Below are 19198 nucleotides of genomic sequence, written 5' to 3'. Positions count from 1 at the left end.
TAGTGGAAATATCAGATGAGCCAGTAGAGAATAAAAAGCAAAAATTGATTTCACAGTTGTTAACAATCACATATTGCCATTCTTGGTTAGTATATGTGACACGGTAAGACGCACGATACATTCCTTGTGTGTGTTTGTGTATATATTATGATATATATAGTATATATAGATATATATAATATATATATATATATATATATATATGATATATATATATTAGCCTAAAACGTCAGCCTAAAACGTTTACATGCAAAAAAAGAAAATGAAACCTATTGTATGGATTTAAAAAAAAATAAAATAAAGTTGCATCAAGAGCATTTTAACTTTTGCAATGATTACCTTTTTTTTGTTTTAATAAGCTATTTTACATTCACTGTGAGTAGCTAAGTAGAGATCTTCCTTAACAGTCTCTGTTGTGCTGTACAGTGCCTATGTGCGTGCTGTGCTTGGTGTGCACACTTGCTCTGCTGTTAAAGAATGGTACACTTCCCCTTTTCCACCCACGGGTTGGCCTTCATGAGCTCCGGGTTAAGGAAGGGGTCATTGGGAACTCCCTCCTCAATCCACTTCACCAGGCTGAGAAGACAGAGTAGAGACATTATTATTACGTTTATTCAGAAAAGGCACTATGGCTTTGCAGTCCCATGATTTTTGCTAGTAGCCAGGAATGGAATGCCTTTTCAGTCTTTGCATGGCTGGTTTGCAGCTGTTTCATATAGCTCTTGTCTACTTACATTATTGAGGCAGGTGAGCTATCTGATCCAGATGTTAGCCAATGGCAATACTACTCACTCTGGTACGGTCTTGGAAGACTTCTCCCTGTTGAAGGCTAGCTGGTATTTGAGGCTTTCCACCTCTTTCTTCATCTGGGGAAGGTCCATTTCATCCATGGCTGCAGGGTTAGAGGGAGCGCCTTGCTACAGCAGAGAAAAACTGTAAAAGAAGTGAAGGAAAGCCCTTTTAAGAAGATGAGATGACCTTTAGTAACTGAAATGTAAATGCAATCTCAAACACTGGGCCACATGCTGGAAGTGTAAGTTACTTGCAAATACATTGCTTTGTCCCATAAGAAATTAACCTGAATCACAATATTATGATAAATGTGAATATGACTGCTGAACATGCACACATTATTACATGACATGCACACAATGAAAAATAACATGCAAAAACTAATTTCATACTTTGACAAAAGTATTTGGGCAATCAACATATTTTGTATGAAACCCATTTGTTGCTAATTATTGACAATTATCATGATTGAAAACCAACACCTGGTGATGATTATAGAATAAATAAATACACAATCATCAACTGGAAAAATAAATTGGAAATTTGTGATTTAAAAAAGCAACAAAAATAGTTAAATCTAAGGAGTACAGCAACAACCTCAAAATGTCAGTGATACAACTAAACAAAGAGGAGAAACAACCTGTGATAAAGAGAGAAAGAATTGGAGCTGTAATCTCCCCCCTGACTAGAAAGGGCGCTGTGTACGGTTGGTAGTACACTTCCCCACAGACGGGTCAACTCGGCAGTGGGCGGAAACTGGAAGTCGGTCATCTTGGAGAAAGTGTGTAGCTGCACGTATGCGAAACGATTCCCATTACTGTATAGAGCATCCCAAGCCACGAGCACAAGTCAGATTGTAACACAATTAATCAATTCTCCGTCTTTTCGACATGAGCTCATGTGGTTGGCATGTCCCATGTTTGGGCCATTTAGGTAGCGAGAAGACTCGGGAACGAATATTGTCTTAGTTTTATTGGATGGGAGTTTTTAGTGAGGTGACAAAATATGTAGCAGAATGCCCGGAATGTCAGTAAGTAACGCTGGGGTGGGTTTGCCCGGCACCACTGGTCCCACTGCTCCTGATCTCAGATCCCTTTGAACGCATTGCTATGGATATAGTGGGTCCATTAAACCAGTCTGACTCTGGATACACACACATTTTGGATGTGGTGGACTAGTACCACAGCAATTGCTCAAGAGTTAGTACAGATTGTAGGGAGATTGTTAGTGAGAGTAGGGAATCCCAAATAAATTCTAACTGATCATGGAACAAACTTTATGTCACAAAGTTTAAAGGTGTTTGTGTGGATTTTAGAAAGGTTAATGCCATCTCTATTTGGATGAGCTCCTCGACCTACTGGCAAAGGCATAGTTAATCTCAACCTTGGCTCTGACAAAGGGATACTGGCAAAGGGATACTGGCAAAGGGATACTGGCAAATTCCACTCACTCAGAGTTCGAGAGAGAAAACTGCTTTCTTTACCCCAGATAGCTTGTTCCATTTCAGTACCATACTCCTCAGGTTGCATGGAGCCCCCACCACCTGCCACATACATTGATTATTTGGTGATTTTTAACTCCACTTGGAAGGAGCATATTATTAGACTTTCAGCTGTCCTAGTATCTTAGGGAGGCAGGGCTAACAGCTAAACTGGGCAAGTTTGCATTTGGTTAACAAGAGACCCAATATCTTGGCTACATTATGAGTAATAGCTGGGTGAAGCTGATCGCCTCAAAAGTCCAGGCACTGGTGGAGATGGCGATCCTGAGAACCAAGTCACAGGTGAGATCATTACTGGGGTTAGTCGATTATTATCGCCATTTTATCCCTGAGCACGCCACCATAGTCAACCCCCAGGTAGATCTCACCTGGAAGACTGCACCAAAAAAATTATTTTTTTAACTTAATTTTTTTTTCTGTCTGCGACTGACTGAATATCACTTTTCTTCCAACAGAGATGACTGCTACAAGACAAAGAGACTGTGTTGGGTGATCACTGGTCATGTGTGTGCACTGTTGGTCTACATTGACTATTGGCTATTTACCTTATTTCAAACTACTGCCCACAAATTCCACATGGACACAGAGAATTTTCAAATACACAAAAAGCAACAAAGAAAATTGGTTTCATTGTTAATATGTTTTCAGGGTTGCGAATGGTGATGGGCAGCAAACATAATCTGTAAAATGTGAAAGGCTAACAATACAGCATTATTTTGTATTAACAAAAAGTCTAATTGTTAGTTGTTTTTTTTACTTTGTAATGTAAATGTAACATGAATAAATCTTGTTGAGACAGATTCCACTGTTTAATGATCCTACGTGAAACCAAGCCTGTTGTCAATACTACCAAACCTCATAACAATAGAATTAACTGTGCAATAAGCCTTCAGTTCCACTTACTTATCTTTTGGTTAAACTGTTTTAAAACATTTGGTGCAGGTGGTTCTTGCCCTGGGCTCATGCCTCTTAATTAAGCAGCTTGGTCTGGTAGTTTGTTGAGAGCGCTCCAGTGAATAGGCAATAGTTTACACTTGCTTGGTTTAAAACTGCAGTTTAATGGTTCGCTTTTGTTGTGCCACTTTGCATATGATCTTCTAGGGAAATTAACAATCAAATAGAAACCTGATCTGTGAGCTTCACACTGACCTGTTTGCCCTAATTATTTGAAATTCACAGAAATCCCTCTTGCCCTTTCCATACATTGTGTTATTTAGTTTAAACCTGGGATGTTGATTTTATCACTTAACAATTAAAAACCTGTGCTCATCTCAGCAGATAAAGCATATCTAATGGTAATGACTTTTCCTGGTTGAATTGTTGTTTCTTTTGCTCCTTTATTCATCTCCTAAGCCAAGCTATTAATTTATTAGGTATAAGGAGTATGTTATTCTCTTTTAATCCCAGCGCTGTCCCTACACTTTTACAGCAGAATGGAAGGGACTGTGAGGTGCCCCACAATTCCTCTAAACACGAGAGCAGTAAAGGCCAACTGACTTTAGATGGTCACTGCAAGATCTTGTAAACATAACAAATTCAACTTAACCAATTTGTTTGTTTGCTTATAATCTGCACAAAAAGGACAAAAGGTGAGTGCAGTTTTATTGGCGCCAATCTTTGCAGTGATGCGAGTGTGAAATGTCTGAATGATATATATATATATATATATATATATATATATATATATATATATATATATATATATATATATTTTTTTTTTTTTTTTAAAGAGACAACAATACAGCCCCCTCTACCTTTTGGCACATGGATTAGTAATGGTAAATGAGTAATGCTGTGATGTTGGGAGAAGAGAAACATAAAGCTAGATGATTTTTTTATTGATTTTGAGGGGGGAAAAAAATCAAAGCATCCTTATTGTATTATGTATTTACTTAAACAGCCATTGTAAACACATTACAAAAGCATCCCCTATAGCAACCATTGTTAGGGGACGGTATGTAGGCTATGCTGGGGTGGTAAAATTTTGTTAAATTTAGGCGAAATAACAAAAACAAACCTTTTTAATTTTTTGTTTTGTTTAAACATTTGCACGGATATTTTATCCGTTTATATTTACAACAAAGCATTTCTTTCAGGGCTCTGTAAACGGGAGCGCAGAGGTGTAGCCTATATCAACTGCAATCTGGCTCAAAGTTTATGTAACATGATATTAAATTGTTAAGGTGCTGACCATTGCCAGAGCAGTAGGCTACTCTGACAAATACATAGGCCTATCTATATTCATTAAAAAAAACAAAAAACAATAACAACAACAAAAAAAAAAAACGTTTTAAATGTATTTTATCTTATTTATTTATTTATATATTTATTTATTTACAAATTCAGTTTATATAAACAAGGATTATATACAGTATAAACGACGACAGATTAAAAATGCATATAAAATGTCACTAAATGGAAAAACTGAAACAAATAAATATATAACAATAAAACAGAGGTTTACCTTAGCAGGATTAAGTAGCGGGTTCTCGTACTATCCGTTTTTGAAGGATGTGTTCTTGCTTTATTGTTTTCTTTCAAATGAATACTAAAGGAGCAAACTGTCGCCGTTTCAATAGGAGCGGCACGGTTTTTGAGCAGAATTGTATCCAGCGACACTTATCTGCACTCTCTTTTAGAAAAGAAAAAGAAAAAATCTCAAATATTCGATGCAATCTATTAATGCAGCGGCAACCCAGATACACTATGCAGCAACACTGGCCGCCGTTGTAGTAGGCTAGTCGTAGTAGGGAAGGGTGGTAATTATAATGATTCTCATTCTCTCTCTCTCTCTCTCTCTCTCTCTCTCTCTCTCTCTCTCTCTCTCTCTCTCTCTCTCTCTCTCTCTCGGCGGATTGTAGACTATCCCAGGGAGGCTGTACGGCACAGAGGGGGTGGAGGGTAGACTAGGTGAGATGATCTATTTAACCTGATTCGATCTGATATCTCTCCGAATTACCTTTTTCTCTACCTGCAGCAGCTGCGCAGGTAGAGAATAGAGAGCTAGTAGGACGGTTCCTTTTCGGGGAAGGTGGCTGCCTGCTTACTGGTGCCATAGATACTTCTCCTTTCCTCCCTCCCCCCAGAGGTGAAGAAAGAGAGCTGTCCCTTTAATTGCATCCCTCAGGTATCGCCTTTACTGCCTATACCAGAACAGATCATTAAGAGAGCACTACCTGACAGAATTCTTCATTTGTAAGAAAAAGGGGGAAAAGAGACTGCTGCTCATTATTTTTGCTTTATACCTCATTCCATGGTTCAATACTAGGAAAAGTCAAAATGTACTATAGACTTAGTTCAATTATTTTATTGTATTACATTTGCAGGGTATGTAAATACAGTACTTGCATTTGTCTAATTTCTACATTTACTTTGTTTATACAGAAGGCACGTATATCTTTGAGGTGATAGAATTTAACCTGTTTTATGTAGGCCACTTCAATTTGTGTCAACTGCTTTTTTTTATACTTGGCTGTGTTTTTATACACATTGCATATTGGTGTGTTTAATGTGTAGCTTGGCATATTTTAAACATTTAAACTGCACAATACAGGCTACTTTTTATTGCATAACATTCCCAGTCTACTCTGATTTAATATCATCATGAACTCTCACTGGGACACAGTCGTTCATTTCCGTCTTTGGTTTCCAGTGTAAGCTCTTATAAAGAGTTTTGTCTCCCAATAGTCTTGTAAATAAGACATGACCTGTCAAAGAGGGGTTTCCTGGAAAAATGAATGCATACACTTTCTTCATGGAAATTGACCAGTGGTGATCTATAATTTAATATTGGTCCACTGTAATCAGGGGTTCATTTGTGTTGGATAGCATCCCAGATCCGGTACCTTTTTATTAAATTTGAGAATTAAACAGTTCCCTTTCAAGTATGGGTATTTACCTCCAAAAGACCCGAAAACCTGAATTGATATTCCAAAGCTGCTCAACGAACCTGTGATGCAGTCATGCCCCACCCTCAATGGTACGTAAGGACTGAGCACACAGATCTCAGTGCCATTTTACCTTTCAAGACTAATCTGACCAGAGAACCTAGTTCAGATAAGTACTGTGGCTTCTGACTGTATAATTATTGTGTTTTACACTTAATTTATGTGACATTACATAATAGTTTTTCTAATTACATGTATATTGCACACTACAGCCTGTTGCTTGTTACGTTCCACTGCAGCCTTGTGCCCAGCATGAAGCCAGTGGCTTTTGTTGCTCCTTTCTAGGGATTCAGCAACGTAAGTCAGCTGACTTTGTGCTCTTCCCCCAGGCTGCTCCGGTTGTAGTTATTTTATTTCTTGTTTTGGTTTAGCTAAAACACAAGATGTTTTATAATATTTATGTAATTGTTATAATACTGTGTTTTGTGGAGAGATTTCTCTCTTGTGTGTTTTTCTGTTTTTTATAGAGACTGTGCACAGGCCTGTCTGCAATGTGGTGCTACAGCACACATGCAACGAGAGCAGCTGCTGTGCTCAGCAACACTGCACAAGACCAAGATACTTGCTTCAGTTGTTTTTGCTTGTAATCTCTTCCACAGTGTCTTGATGCCATTTTGGTGACAACCTTAGCATCACCATTATGAAGGCTGTTAGTAACATTCTAACATACAGGCTTCCCTCAGTCTCATGTGTGGTACTGACTGAGTGGTCTTGCCAGTGGCTTGTACAGGTGGGCATCCCTGTTCATTACCACCTGCGGTGACTGAACTGGTGAACCGGTACCGAGGTCACCAATCTGCTCTGTTTCTGACCCGGACTGTACCGGGACCGAGGTTACCGCACCATTGACTTTCTTGTACCGACCCGGTGCTGAAGTCACCACACCAATTCCAAATCGACACTGTATCATATCAATCTGGTGCTAAAATCACTGAACCGGTACCAAACAGACCCGGTTTCTACCCGGTCCTAAACAAGTCGGTATCGACCGGTGCTCGGGTTCACCGGTCCTATACAAAAGCAGCCAGCTCGAGTCTTGACCCACTCAGTCGATCTCTATATTGAAGCAGCAACTGTACAACTGTATACTGTACACTGCATTGCTTGCTTCTTGAATCATGCCCGGGTTCTATCCCTGTGCGACATGCAAGGCCAGTCTACCTATGGAAGACAAGTGCAGCAGATGCTCTTCCTGCCTGGGGCCAGAGCACGCCAAGCAGGTACTAGCGAATCGCAGTTTATATAGGGTGCATCTGCCCAACAAGCAGTGCCGGGTCTTTGAGGTGATCCTCTTCAGCTAGGGTTAGGTGAGCCTATTCAGACGCAATGGTAATAGGTGAGTGCATTCAACGCAAGGATAGGCAACTATAACAGCATGTTGGTAGCCTACCAGTGCCATTTGCTGAGGTCCCTTTCTGAAAGCCACAGGCTCTCACCACAACAGCTGGATGACCTGCGCCTGGTTAACAAGAATCTGCTCCATGTGTCTGAGCTCAATGGGTAGGCTGTGGGTAGGAACCTGGCTAAACATAGGCATCTTTGGCTTTCCCAGGCACATGTGCCTGATGGGGACAAATGACCTTTGTTGGACGCCCTGATTACACAAGGGCATATGTTTGGTCCCATGGTGGACGAGATGCTGCAGCACTCTCACCATTGCAGGAATCCACAAAGGAGTTGGTTCACCTGCTTCCCAAGCGACCACCTCTGGTGCGTCAACCAGCAGCAAAATGGCACCCTAGGCCCCAGCAGCCTCAAAGACTGGCACAGCTGGCTGCGGCCGCTGTCAGAGGTGATGTTCGGCACTGACCCATGGTTGCTCGCAGTGGAGGCTTTAATAAGTTCCGCCACCCTGCACAGAGACAGAGGCCGCAGGCCAGGCCACATGCCGAGCAGCAGCCCTAGGAGTTTGCTGCCAATGACCCAGGACTCCTTTTCAGGGAGCCATCTGTATTGGCATCAATTCACCATGGACATCTGGGTGCTTACTACCGTTCTGCAGTTAAAGCATTGTCCCCCTCACTTTCAGGGCGTGACAGTCACAGTCCCGCAAGATGCCACTGCGCTGTGCAAAACAGGATATTCACATGACAGACCCCCTCCAGTGGGAAGAGTGGTTGTACTCCAGGTACTTCCTAGTGCCAAAGCGGGTCAGTCTCCAGCACAAGCAGAGGCCCACATGGAACTTGTCACCGCCACCTTCAATGGTAAGGCCTTACAGTGAATCGTGTGAAGAGCCAGCTCACACCTTCCTAGACAGCTTTCTATCTATGAGTTTGCTTGGACTTCAGGGCCATGCTGTCCACTCTGTGGGACGGCAAAGTGCAGAGAATATCTGCCTGATTGGAACTCTTTCAGCTCAGCAGAAAGGTAATGTTGTTCCAGAAACTTCTGGGCCTGATGGCAGCAGCTTCTCAGACCCTTCCATTGGGTCTCCTGCACATGTACCCTCTGCGGGTCTGGTTGAACAGCAGGATTATTCAGCCCATGTTGAACCACAGCCGTCTATTGTCAGTGTCTCATCACTGTCTAAGGCACTCTCTTGGGGGAAACAGCCTGCCCATCTAAGCCTAGGCGTATAGCTGGGCAGTGTCACCAGAAGAGAGGTTGTGACTACAGACACGTCCAGCATGGGCTGGAGCACTGTGTGGAATGGCCGGGGTGTGCAAGGTGTGTGGATCCCCCCTTGCAGGGTCATCACATCAATGTTTTAGAGCTGCAGGCAGTTGGCCTTGCAAATTTTTTTGCAAGTGGTTCGAGGGAGACATGTGCTTGTCCATACACACAACACAACAGTGGTGGCTTACATCAACTACCAGGGTGGCAGTTCCAGTCGTTCTGCAATCTTGCCCTTGCGATGGCTTTGGTACACTCACCCATAATGGTAATGGTTACGTTTCGTACTTGAAAGGGATTATCATAACCCTAGTTCCCTGAAATAGAAATGCAACCATTAACCTTTAAAGTTGCTGCATCCATGATTGCTGCAGGCTTGAAGAAAAAACAACGCTGAGATCCTTGGGGGTGGGGCATGACTGCATCACAGGCTTATTGAGCAGCTTTGGAATATCAATATTCAGGTTCCAGGTCTTTGGGAGGTAAATACCCAAATGGTAATGGTTACATTTCTATTTCAGGGAACCAGGGTTATGATAATAACATAACGATTTCAAATGATGAACCGTGTGAAAAAATACCTGAAGATTATATTACAACATGGCTAGACAAAGATCAGCAAGCAGCTACCGACTCCAGCAATAAGACAAGAAACCCGATCCACAAGCAGATGAGAACTCAAAGCATAAATAGAAACTTATGTAAATCAAAGTCAGTACATTAGGTCTAGAACAAACAAATGCTATACCTCTTCCTTAAGTGCCTTTGTGTTCAGAAATTACCCCTTGACTGTAGTCATAATAAACCTGAAGCTTTGTTATTTAACACAGCACTACACCTTTTATCCCCACTCACTTCTGTAATATCATTGAATATCTGGTTCCTAAAATACTGTATATATATATATAGATTGAAAAGTCATTAAAATCCTCCTTCAGTACGGATTCTGTTCATTCTCCAGGCTTAACCCATATTTATACTGATCTCTGGAAACTACCCTTTTTTCCAGCCTGTCCACTACAACCCAATGAGGATGCACACATTATATGGGGAGTGTCTTGCTAATTTTAACAGCACCTTGTATGCTTGTAGTATTTCTGCATTTTGGGAGGCAATTTATTGCAAGATCCCCCTTGTATTTAACAAACCTGTACATAACGACCCATTATTCTGTATATAGGGTGTAATAGGGTGTAATGCCTGTGTGCTTAACTTAGGAGTAACCCAAAACCTTCTCATGCCTTTTTATCCTTTCATGAAGGAACGCATTTTTGAGACACAGGGATACACCAATGGAATACCATTATGTTATAAATCTTCTTATGAAAATATTATTTAAAAATTCAATGATGTTCCATCATCATTACAGATTCTGCTCATTGCTTCCCTGAATGCATGCTTGCTCTGAATCAAACCGACAGGCTCTATGGAAATGTGAATAAAACTAAAAGCAAGCCTTTCAGAACATTAAAGAAGTCAAACCTTTTGGTCGACTGGTCTTAGCTGTCAAACTGGAAACAAGGTGACACACTGGAAAGAACACTCTCGCTGGAAATATGTGACAAAGAAACGTATTATTTACAGTACATTTCAAGTATAAGTTTTTGAAGGATACAACACACCACATGTGGAACTATGATAATGTCCACTGGAAGTAGAGTGGAATTATGAATAACTCCTCAGTTATGTAGCCCCCCAGTGGCCTGTACTTTACTAATCCTAGACCAGCTCTTTGATCCTATTTATGGAACAATATGAATTTCCTCAAAATCCCACTGAGTGAACAACTGTTCAGAACTGGGGCAGGGTTTGTGTATCCTCTCATCCTGGGAGCCTCGTCATCATGCAGTGCAATATATACTTCTCAACTATCACTGCTTTTTGTATTTGCACGTTCCATTTTACAAAGACCACCAAACTCGTTCAATCTGTGACCTACTTTCAGACCCCCAAATCTCATTTTCATTTGCGTTTTCAAGAGTTTTTTTTTTTCTTTTTTGTGGGAGAGGGACAAGATGATGAAGAAGAGCAAGTGGATGGTCTTCGACTGGCAATGCCCTTAGCTGAAATTTCAAGTTCAAGTAAATTAGTAAACTCTGCCAGAAACCCCACGCAGTACCATCTGCAGAACCTGTTTAAGTTGGAAAACCTGTTACTGTGTCTACATGCTGTACAGGAGAGGCTCATTTTCCAGAGATGGCAGATTGTGAGTGGGGATTTATCTCTACCTGTGGCCTTTCATTTGAAGGGAACCACAATCCCTTGTGTTTCGTCAATAATAATGATTAAAGGCCATCTGTTCATTCTGGCAAAACGCGACCACATCTGCTGGCCTTTTTCAGTCTAAAATTGGACACATTTCATATGTGACATCTTAACTTGTAGTTTTTTTTTCTCTGTTGATAGGCTCCTTTCCTGAGACCTGGATTGTGTACGCAGCCCCAACACAAAATGCTACAAATGGAAGCTCTCATGGCGCCTGTTGGTGGCGTGCTTGGATTTGCCAGTGTGCTTTTTCATAGCAAATTAACAAGAACCAAAAACGTACAAGTCACAGGTTAACTTGTGACCTGAGATTTGAATAGATAATTCAGTAGTACTAAAACCTAATTATAAAAATTGTCTTTAGAAGACAAGTCTAAACATTTTTATTTAACACAAAAAGATATGGGAGGTTATTAAATTAATCTAAACAGCAAAGAATACTTAAGAAATATTTCTTGATGTTGTCACATAAACAAATACACTAAAGAAACTCATATGTACTGTTGTTATAATTTTTTTCAGTGATGACAGTTTTAAGATTTTAAACTGTTAAGATCAATCGATTGCACCCTATTGTCTCTTGGTTGAATTTTATTTATAAACACATAATTGCATTTTTAAAAATTGCATTAAACACTATGATTAAATAAAATATCTCTATGGTGCCACAATGTCTGTAGCTGTGCTTTAATGCTATAAATACCATGATAACGCTATGCTTTGCAATGCTATACCCTAGTACTATTGTAAAGGCGAGCTCATGTTTTTGATTCCAGGTGCTTCAGGAGTTCCTTTCTGTGGATCAGGATTTCAGACAGCATGGAAATGTTGTGTTTGCATAAGATATGCAAACCTGCGAGCTAGAGAGCTCATCTGATTTACTGCACGCTGCAACAATATATACCCCTGGCCATGCAGTTCAAACAAGAGCTGCAAACATATCACTTCACCTGCTGTAAAGACTGAATGGTGTGGGAGGACTCCTCGACACCAAGAAATCACCTTCCTTTCCAGCTAGCACAGTGCACAGCATTTCAATAAATACTTTTATAGGTTTTTAGGAATAGAGTAAGGTTGTAACCTAATGACTTTCTTCAAACAAAGCTTTCAATCTAAAAGGTTTAAATATTTATCAGTGGATTCAATGGGAGAAGCAAGGGATCAATAAGATGAAGAATGTATTGTATCCATCTACATAACAGGAAAGGTATACATACATAACTTTAATGAGCATCAATACAGTGCCCAGTATAGTGGAGTTAGACGAGGCTGGTTTAAGTGATCGTGGGTCGATTTTCTTTTTTTCCCCATTGTTTTTTTTTTTCTGAAACTTGCAATAAGGGATTTGTTATTACTTAATTTAGGTGCCAATAAAATGATGCGACAACAATCCTCAGCTAATAATTCATATAAAAAGTGCTGGGGTCTTTTTTAAATGACCTACTGGTGGCGGATACTGCCACTCATATCAACTCAGATGGGGTTTCCTCATTATGGCATACAATAAAAATAAGGGAAACTGAGGTCTGTGAAAAATCTGGCTTAACCCTCCTAGGTTTCGGGTCTATTTGACCCGACTCTACTTTCCAATTAACTTAAATGCTGTTTTTCTTTTCATTCTCTACATAATATTTTATTACTTTTTCTAAGTTGGGGTAATAAACTTATACACAGAAAACAGAACCTTTGAGATGTTTTTTTTTTTTTTTTAGAACGGGTCATGTGTACAAATAACATGTTTCGGGCCACCGTGGCATTTATCTATGTAGATTTTTGTTCAGGAATAAAACAAACTTCTTTAATTTGTTACATTATTATTATTATTATTATTATTATTATTATTATTATATTTGTATTATTATCTCTGGAAATGGCTGCACTTGCCTGGAACAAAACCAAACAATATATATCTACAAGGCAGGAGCTCCCAGGTTGGCAGTCAAACAAGTGTTATCACAGCTTCTGGACTAAAGAGCATAAAAGAGTAACACCTTTGCAATTAAAAAAAAAAAAAAAAAACATTAAATCAACTTAAGGCTGTTTAAATTAGTTTGAAATTGCATAGGGTTAATATGACCCAAAACATAACAGATGTACCTAAATTCTGAACATAATAGGAGGGTTAATAAGACCCCACTCTCCCTCATTACAGTAAACTTACTAGGTTATAATATTGGTGAAATACTATGTTAGAGACTGATAATATTTATTTTATTGGACAAATATGCAGAAATCAAGCCCAATTATTTTTTTTTTTCACACACACACACACATATATATATATATATATATATATATGAGATATGACCTTGTTTAATGAGGTCACTGTTAAATCAGGTGGTGAGGCTTTATGTAAAATGGAAGCAACTCATGCAAATTAGTAAATACATGGAAGTAAGGTTGCTCAAATACTTTTAAAAAATGTAAAGTCATTAAAAGTCTTCCGACTTGTGTTACTAGTTGATTGGTCGATCTAGAGAATGCTTTTTACATAAAAAAAATGCACAGGTATTGGTTGTTGAAACAACAAACATCCTTAAATAAAAGTCCAGTCATTTGCAGGGTCAGTGGGGGATTAATTGCACAGACTTTGTGATCACTCTATATAGGTGAAAACTTTGGTTCCTTAAGCAGTTTTGACCGTTATTACTGGATCTTTCTGGGCTGCTATAGGATTCTGTAAATCCTTGCATTAATATACATTATACATGATGTAATGCTATGAAGTATGGTATAGTGTTTGTTAACCTTTAAAAAAAGGCATGGCCCTTTAGTTAATGGATTAGTGCAAAACATTCAGATAGTACACAGCACTACCTTGGTTTGCAGCCATCAACAATAGTTAATAGAAGCACTGAAAGAATGAACCACTGCACACTGCTCAGGACCTGTTTAAACAGACAACACTTGCTTTTTGTCTTTAGAATTTAAAATGTCGTGTTGAGTGCAATCAGCAGCCTTGGTTAATGGATGCCACAACTGAGTGAACACAGAACTGAGGATAGTCTTGGAAGAAAGCCTTTTTCTTTAAACACGCTTTAGAATTTGTTTTTGTTCTCAGCCTTAGGACCAGATAATGGAGACTGCCTGAATGCATAGACAGATGTAACTATGTCACAGAATGGAAGAGAACACAAATTAATGTCACAACAGGCACACTGGGTTATGGATTACTGTGCAAACAAAAAATAAAAAATTGAACAGCCAGATGAAGTCACTTAAATAGTGCAGAAAAACAACTTGGCAGTACGCCTCATTTCAAAATGGGGAATATTAATCTTATTTTAAGACACAGCATACCTTTATACTGGTCTAGGTAAGAGAACCACTCAAACCCACAGACCATAAACCAATAGAATTTACTAATATGTATGGCCATTTATTTCCAGTTTAAGCATTGAAACAATTCTATCAAACAGGGCCATACAGAAAAAAAAAGTTTATTTCTAAATACAAAGCCAATCTCTATTTGCTGTGCCAATTTGCACTTGAAGTGATAGGGAGAAGGTGCCTGTGCATTACTATGGCTGTAAGAGATCCAGATTAAGATAAATAAATTTGTAATGACATTTACTTAGCAAATAATACATATATATATACACACATATTTGTTTTACCCAGAAGCCTTTCAAAGACTAGCACATCAAATAAAAGTACATATTGCCCACAAAACAGCACCAACATTCAGAGCTACAGAATATTAAACATTATGTTTTTTCCTGTGTTCATTTTATACTTTGTAACACTCAATGAAATAGGATAGAATATTTCACATTGCAGGAGGTTGCATTTACAAATCCAGCCTAAAATTATAATGGTCATATACTGCAAGCTAGTCTAGATGACAAACACTAAAACTATTACTGTACAAATACAGAATCCTTTCTGAAAGCTTACTTTAAATCTATACTTTACTACAAATTGTTTCAGTGAGACTGTTTGAAAGGTACAAGCATAATCTTAAAATAAATTAGATTTATGGCACCTACAGTGGACAACCCTAAAACTGGATCACATGAAAAGTGTGTCCTTGGATTAAAGTGACGCACAGTACACGAGATGTTTGTTTAAATGCAATTGAGAGCATTGAACCAGCAAACTGCAGTTGCAAAGAAGACAAACCCCATCAAATAAGTGTAACAAGGTAATACCACCTTCTACTGGTGCTAAAGTAGTACTGCAATATTTGGTGTTTAAAGAACTGCACTGTGCCTTCAGATTAATAAATATATAAAATTATTTTAATCTATGATATGCCCCAGATGAGTTATGTAGTTAGGACAAAATTAAATTATACCTTAATTTCAACACATTTCTGACCTTCAGATATTTAAATGAGTGTACAGCTGAAGATCTTGCTTAATGTTAAATTTACTTAATTAGAACAGCCCTAGATTTCAGTAATAATTGAACACATGCTTATCATCCAAGCTTAAATGAAGAGAAAATGGACACCTCATGGTTATTCTATTTATTAAACTGTGTGCACATGAACATTTGAATCATTCAACTGGTCCAAGTGCTACTCTGGGCAGAGGGTTCCAGGAAGGTCCAGGGCACAGGAGGTAGTTTATAGTCCAGATGCACAGCTTCCCTGCAATGGAGATGCAATTTAATCGGAAATTCTACTTTAGATGCAGCTTCAGCAACTCAAACAAGTTATAAAACATATTTTAAAACCAACATCAAGCCTCAGATTAAAAGTGTAATCAAGTACTGCATTAGCAGCACTCATACGAGGTGTCAGAAGTGTTAAACCATCATCACAGGCTCATGGGTCTACAACAGACTAATCTGCATTACAGCTATGACAGGACCAATTACTTAAAATTGGTAAATCATTTAAAAAAATAAATAAAAAGTACACACCATTGATGGAAAGTTGATTAAGTGCTCTTACCAAATTTGGGTGAAGAAAGCAAAATCTCACTGCTTTTGAGCCATCCTAGCAAAAAGAAATAGAAGTGAATAGAAGCTGGATGAAGACTTTCAAGCCTAACAGGCTATCAGACCAACGTAGTTCTAGTCTGCACCACTTTAAATCCAGGATGCCTCAGGAGAAGAATCTCCTGAATAAGGCAGCTGTCCCAATTAAAACAAGGCAGTTGAGGCTACCTTAAGTCACTTTTTAATGAAAAGAAAATCATTGGATTAAATGTTACACTTATTACAAGTCAACTTGTATTCTTTTTTTTTTATTTCTACAGGAATGAATGAAATCACATCTTATCACAAAGCACCTGCAATGCTCAGTCTACTTTCTGCAACTGTAGCCTGAAAAACATTCTAGGGGCAAGGAGGTGCTTATTAAGAGTTATCTAAAGAAAAAGGTACTGTGTAGTAACTTGTGCTAGATAAAGGGCTGCATTACAGTAGGGCCATTTAGCATGTGCAAATTTGATAGGACAGGTTATAAAATGTGTACATTTACCAATGGTATAATAGGTGCCTCAGATTAAAAGTGCAAATCAACTACTGCATTAGCAGCACTCATACGAGGTGTCAGAAATACGTTAAATCATCACCGGCACAGGTCATCTAGAAAGAGCAACGTCTTATCTTTGACTACTGTAACTTGGTGCAAGAACTGCACGCAAATGTTTTACCCGTTATCAAAAAGATATCTATGCAATAAGCAAGTAACACACCACAATTTTAATCTTAAGCCAAATTAAAAACTCCACTTACCCAACTTATTCGTACCAGCCAAGGAGAGACGTGGGTTTAACTCCTCTGCTATTAAAACAAAAAAAATTACAGGATTAGCCATCGAATTTGTGCAGGTGTACCTTTACAACTAAAGGTAAGCACTGCCTCAGAGCTAAAACGTAATCAAGTACTGCTTTTGCAGCACTCATACAAGGTGTCAGAACTACGTTAGACACAGGCTACTCATCGGAGTATACATACTACATGGGCAAGTACATAAATAGCTAAGTGGACACTGGTGTGATGCTTTCAAAAGGTAAATCAACCATCTAAAATGGAAAGACATTAGAAAATCAAGGCTAAAGTAGACACAGTAGCTTCCTTGTATACATCTCAAATCAGTAGAAATGTGTTGATCGAATGGAGCCTCAGATATCACTTCTAATCAAGTATTGCTATACCAATACTCGTACGAGGTGTCAGAAATATAATGAATTCACCACAGGCTTAAACATTAACACTACAGTACAAACTGCACCCATTAGTATGCAGATCAGTGGTTCCCAACCCTGGTCCTGGGTGTCCCATGCATCTTCTGGTTCATTAAAAACTGATCAATTAATTTAAACTAGACATAACTAATTTGGCTACCTTCAATGCTCAGCTCCTAAAAAAGCTGCAGATTAAGCTACTTCTAAAATGTATAGCTAACTTGAAATCTGCTATGTTTAAAGCAAAAATGGCCAAATTAAAAACTGCATTCAATTAAGGGTCTAGTTAAGTAATAGACAGCTTAGTCTGAAAGGAAGCCAGGGGTCTCCAGTACCAGGGTTGGGTAGCCCTGGTGTAGACAAGTCTATTGAATTTAAAAACTGGGATGTGCCTAGAAGCAATTAATTACCTGGTGTGAGGGCTTCATGAGTAGCAAGGACCACATGCTTCCTCTGCAAGAAAGATTCTGGAATTAGGGTACTGAAGAAGACCACAAGAGAAGTCAAATGAAAATATGTATAGTCTCAGATTTGTAGAATATTCTCATTTAGAATAAACTCAAACAATGTAGGTAGAAAGATGACATCACAGACAAACTGCAAACCAATGTTATTCCACATCATTTCACCTTACTTTGAGAGGTCCAAGCCCGCAGATCTTTCCCTGGTGGAGCTTGCTTTGTCCTATAAGAACACATCTGTAAAAGAGCAGCTAAAACTCAGGGGACAGTCGTATACAATCAAAATGTGAGCAAGGCTATTGTATATACAATTGTTCTGTCCAAAAGCATTTATATTTAAGACCAGTGGGTCTTTGCCAGGACCCCCTTGTATACAAGATGATTATCTGGGTTCTATCCTGGTTAAGTAAACCAAGTTGAACTCTGCACAATATTTACTGCTCTGTACAAACTCAGCAGTCAGATCCATATATGTCTCATCAAGAGATCAGGTTCGGGATAGACTCATCACAGTTCACTTAAATGCACAACAAAAACAATTAAGTGCCACGTGCCATTCTGCTCTCACCTCTGTCCTGCAAGCTTCAAGCATATCCTGTTGGGGGCGCTGAAGTGATCCGATCCTTTGGTATGGTTGGCACCGCGGCTAAAACAAGTAACACAAGTCAAACCACAACTTAAACATTGAACCAATAACACTCGAGACGAAAGCAAGGTCAACTCCACAAACTAAACGCCCCCGTGCATAAGGTACATAAATCATGACCTAATCTTTATAGCGCTGCCGTCTCAGATGGTAGTGCATGTGAAGTATTCGCATGGTCGTGAGACTCGAACATACAACTGTGGAACATCACTGACACGCAGCACAACACTAAACGCGTGGATCGGAGGCCTCGAGCTGGCATTTACATGGAGCACCGAAACACCAGCTTCAATATAGATATTCAACAATCTGATAACTTAATATCTCACCGAAGCGCGTCAGGTCCACCTGCATCTCAAGGGTCTGGAGCCACGTTGATCCAGTTCTGTCTGTATGGTCAATAGGCCCTTACTCACACTAGACCACATTTTGAGGTGGCAAGCACGAGGGCCAATGTCTCCACGAAACTGAAAATAGAAAAATAGCAACACATTTAATTGGTTAAAAGAACAAAATTAAAAAATAAATAAATAAATAAATAGTTCTATTCTGAACATTTGGGAGAATCGTTGTTACAAAATGTGCATCTACAACCCACATTTGTACAGGCCACCGTACCCACGTGGATACACACAAGTCCTCGTTGCTCAAGCACGGTATTAGGAATCGGTTATTACAAAATGTAAAAATCTTCCGATTGCATGCAGTGTTTCAGCTACACTGTTTCGAGAACGGTGCGACCAAATAATTAATCCATTCAAGGAAATGTCAGTTTTGTAAAAGTTTAAAAAAAAAAAAAAAAAAATCTTAGGTTTAATATTTTTAATACA

The 19198-nt window shown here is 39.0% G+C and overlaps 1 protein-coding gene and 7 non-coding genes across 8 annotated transcripts; all 8 read right to left on the bottom strand.

The window, feature by feature from the left end:
- Window positions 1-236: 236 nt before the first annotated feature.
- LOC121300794 (guanine nucleotide-binding protein G(I)/G(S)/G(O) subunit gamma-13-like) lies at window positions 237-5078 on the bottom strand. The gene is made up of 3 exons (XM_041229670.1): window positions 4758-5078; window positions 793-933; window positions 237-576 (listed from the first exon to the last, which is right to left on the bottom strand). The coding sequence occupies exons 2-3, from the start codon at window positions 888-890 to the stop codon at window positions 471-473; spliced, it is 204 nt and encodes a 67-aa protein (XP_041085604.1). The 5' UTR covers window positions 891-933; window positions 4758-5078; the 3' UTR covers window positions 237-470.
- Window positions 5079-15808: 10730 nt separating this feature from the next.
- On the bottom strand, window positions 15809-15893 carry LOC121301110. Its single transcript, XR_005947595.1, has one exon. It is a non-coding gene; the product is annotated as a small nucleolar RNA SNORD60 (small nucleolar RNA).
- Window positions 15894-16566: 673 nt separating this feature from the next.
- On the bottom strand, window positions 16567-16651 carry LOC121301111. Its single transcript, XR_005947596.1, has one exon. It is a non-coding gene; the product is annotated as a small nucleolar RNA SNORD60 (small nucleolar RNA).
- Window positions 16652-16931: 280 nt separating this feature from the next.
- Window positions 16932-17011, bottom strand: LOC121301104. Its single transcript, XR_005947589.1, has one exon. It is a non-coding gene; the product is annotated as a small nucleolar RNA SNORD60 (small nucleolar RNA).
- A 182-nt stretch (window positions 17012-17193) lies between these two features.
- LOC121301112 lies at window positions 17194-17278 on the bottom strand. The gene has a single exon (XR_005947597.1). It is a non-coding gene; the product is annotated as a small nucleolar RNA SNORD60 (small nucleolar RNA).
- Window positions 17279-17779: 501 nt separating this feature from the next.
- Window positions 17780-17858, bottom strand: LOC121301109. Its single transcript, XR_005947594.1, has one exon. It is a non-coding gene; the product is annotated as a small nucleolar RNA SNORD34 (small nucleolar RNA).
- A 313-nt stretch (window positions 17859-18171) lies between these two features.
- On the bottom strand, window positions 18172-18238 carry LOC121301105. Its single transcript, XR_005947590.1, has one exon. It is a non-coding gene; the product is annotated as a small nucleolar RNA SNORD50 (small nucleolar RNA).
- A 267-nt stretch (window positions 18239-18505) lies between these two features.
- Window positions 18506-18586, bottom strand: LOC121301103. The gene has a single exon (XR_005947588.1). It is a non-coding gene; the product is annotated as a small nucleolar RNA Z195/SNORD33/SNORD32 family (small nucleolar RNA).
- Between the last annotated feature and the right edge of the window lie 612 nt (window positions 18587-19198).

Source organism: Polyodon spathula, chromosome 26 (assembly GCF_017654505.1).
Source record: "Polyodon spathula isolate WHYD16114869_AA chromosome 26, ASM1765450v1, whole genome shotgun sequence".
In the NCBI taxonomy this organism is placed as follows: domain Eukaryota; kingdom Metazoa; phylum Chordata; class Actinopteri; order Acipenseriformes; family Polyodontidae; genus Polyodon; species Polyodon spathula.
Note: the sequence above shows the minus strand (reverse complement) of the source record. Positions and strands in the feature narration are given on the sequence as shown.

Excerpts from the sequence above, each read along its gene's own strand:
- LOC121300794 (XM_041229670.1), bottom strand. The coding sequence starts at position 890 with ATGGATGAAATGGACCTTCCCCAGATGAAGAAAGAGGTGGAAAGCCTC. Across the intron at positions 577-792 it reads TCTTCCAAGACCGTACCAGA|CCTGGTGAAGTGGATTGAGG; the intron begins GTGAGTAGTATT and ends CTGTCTTCTCAG.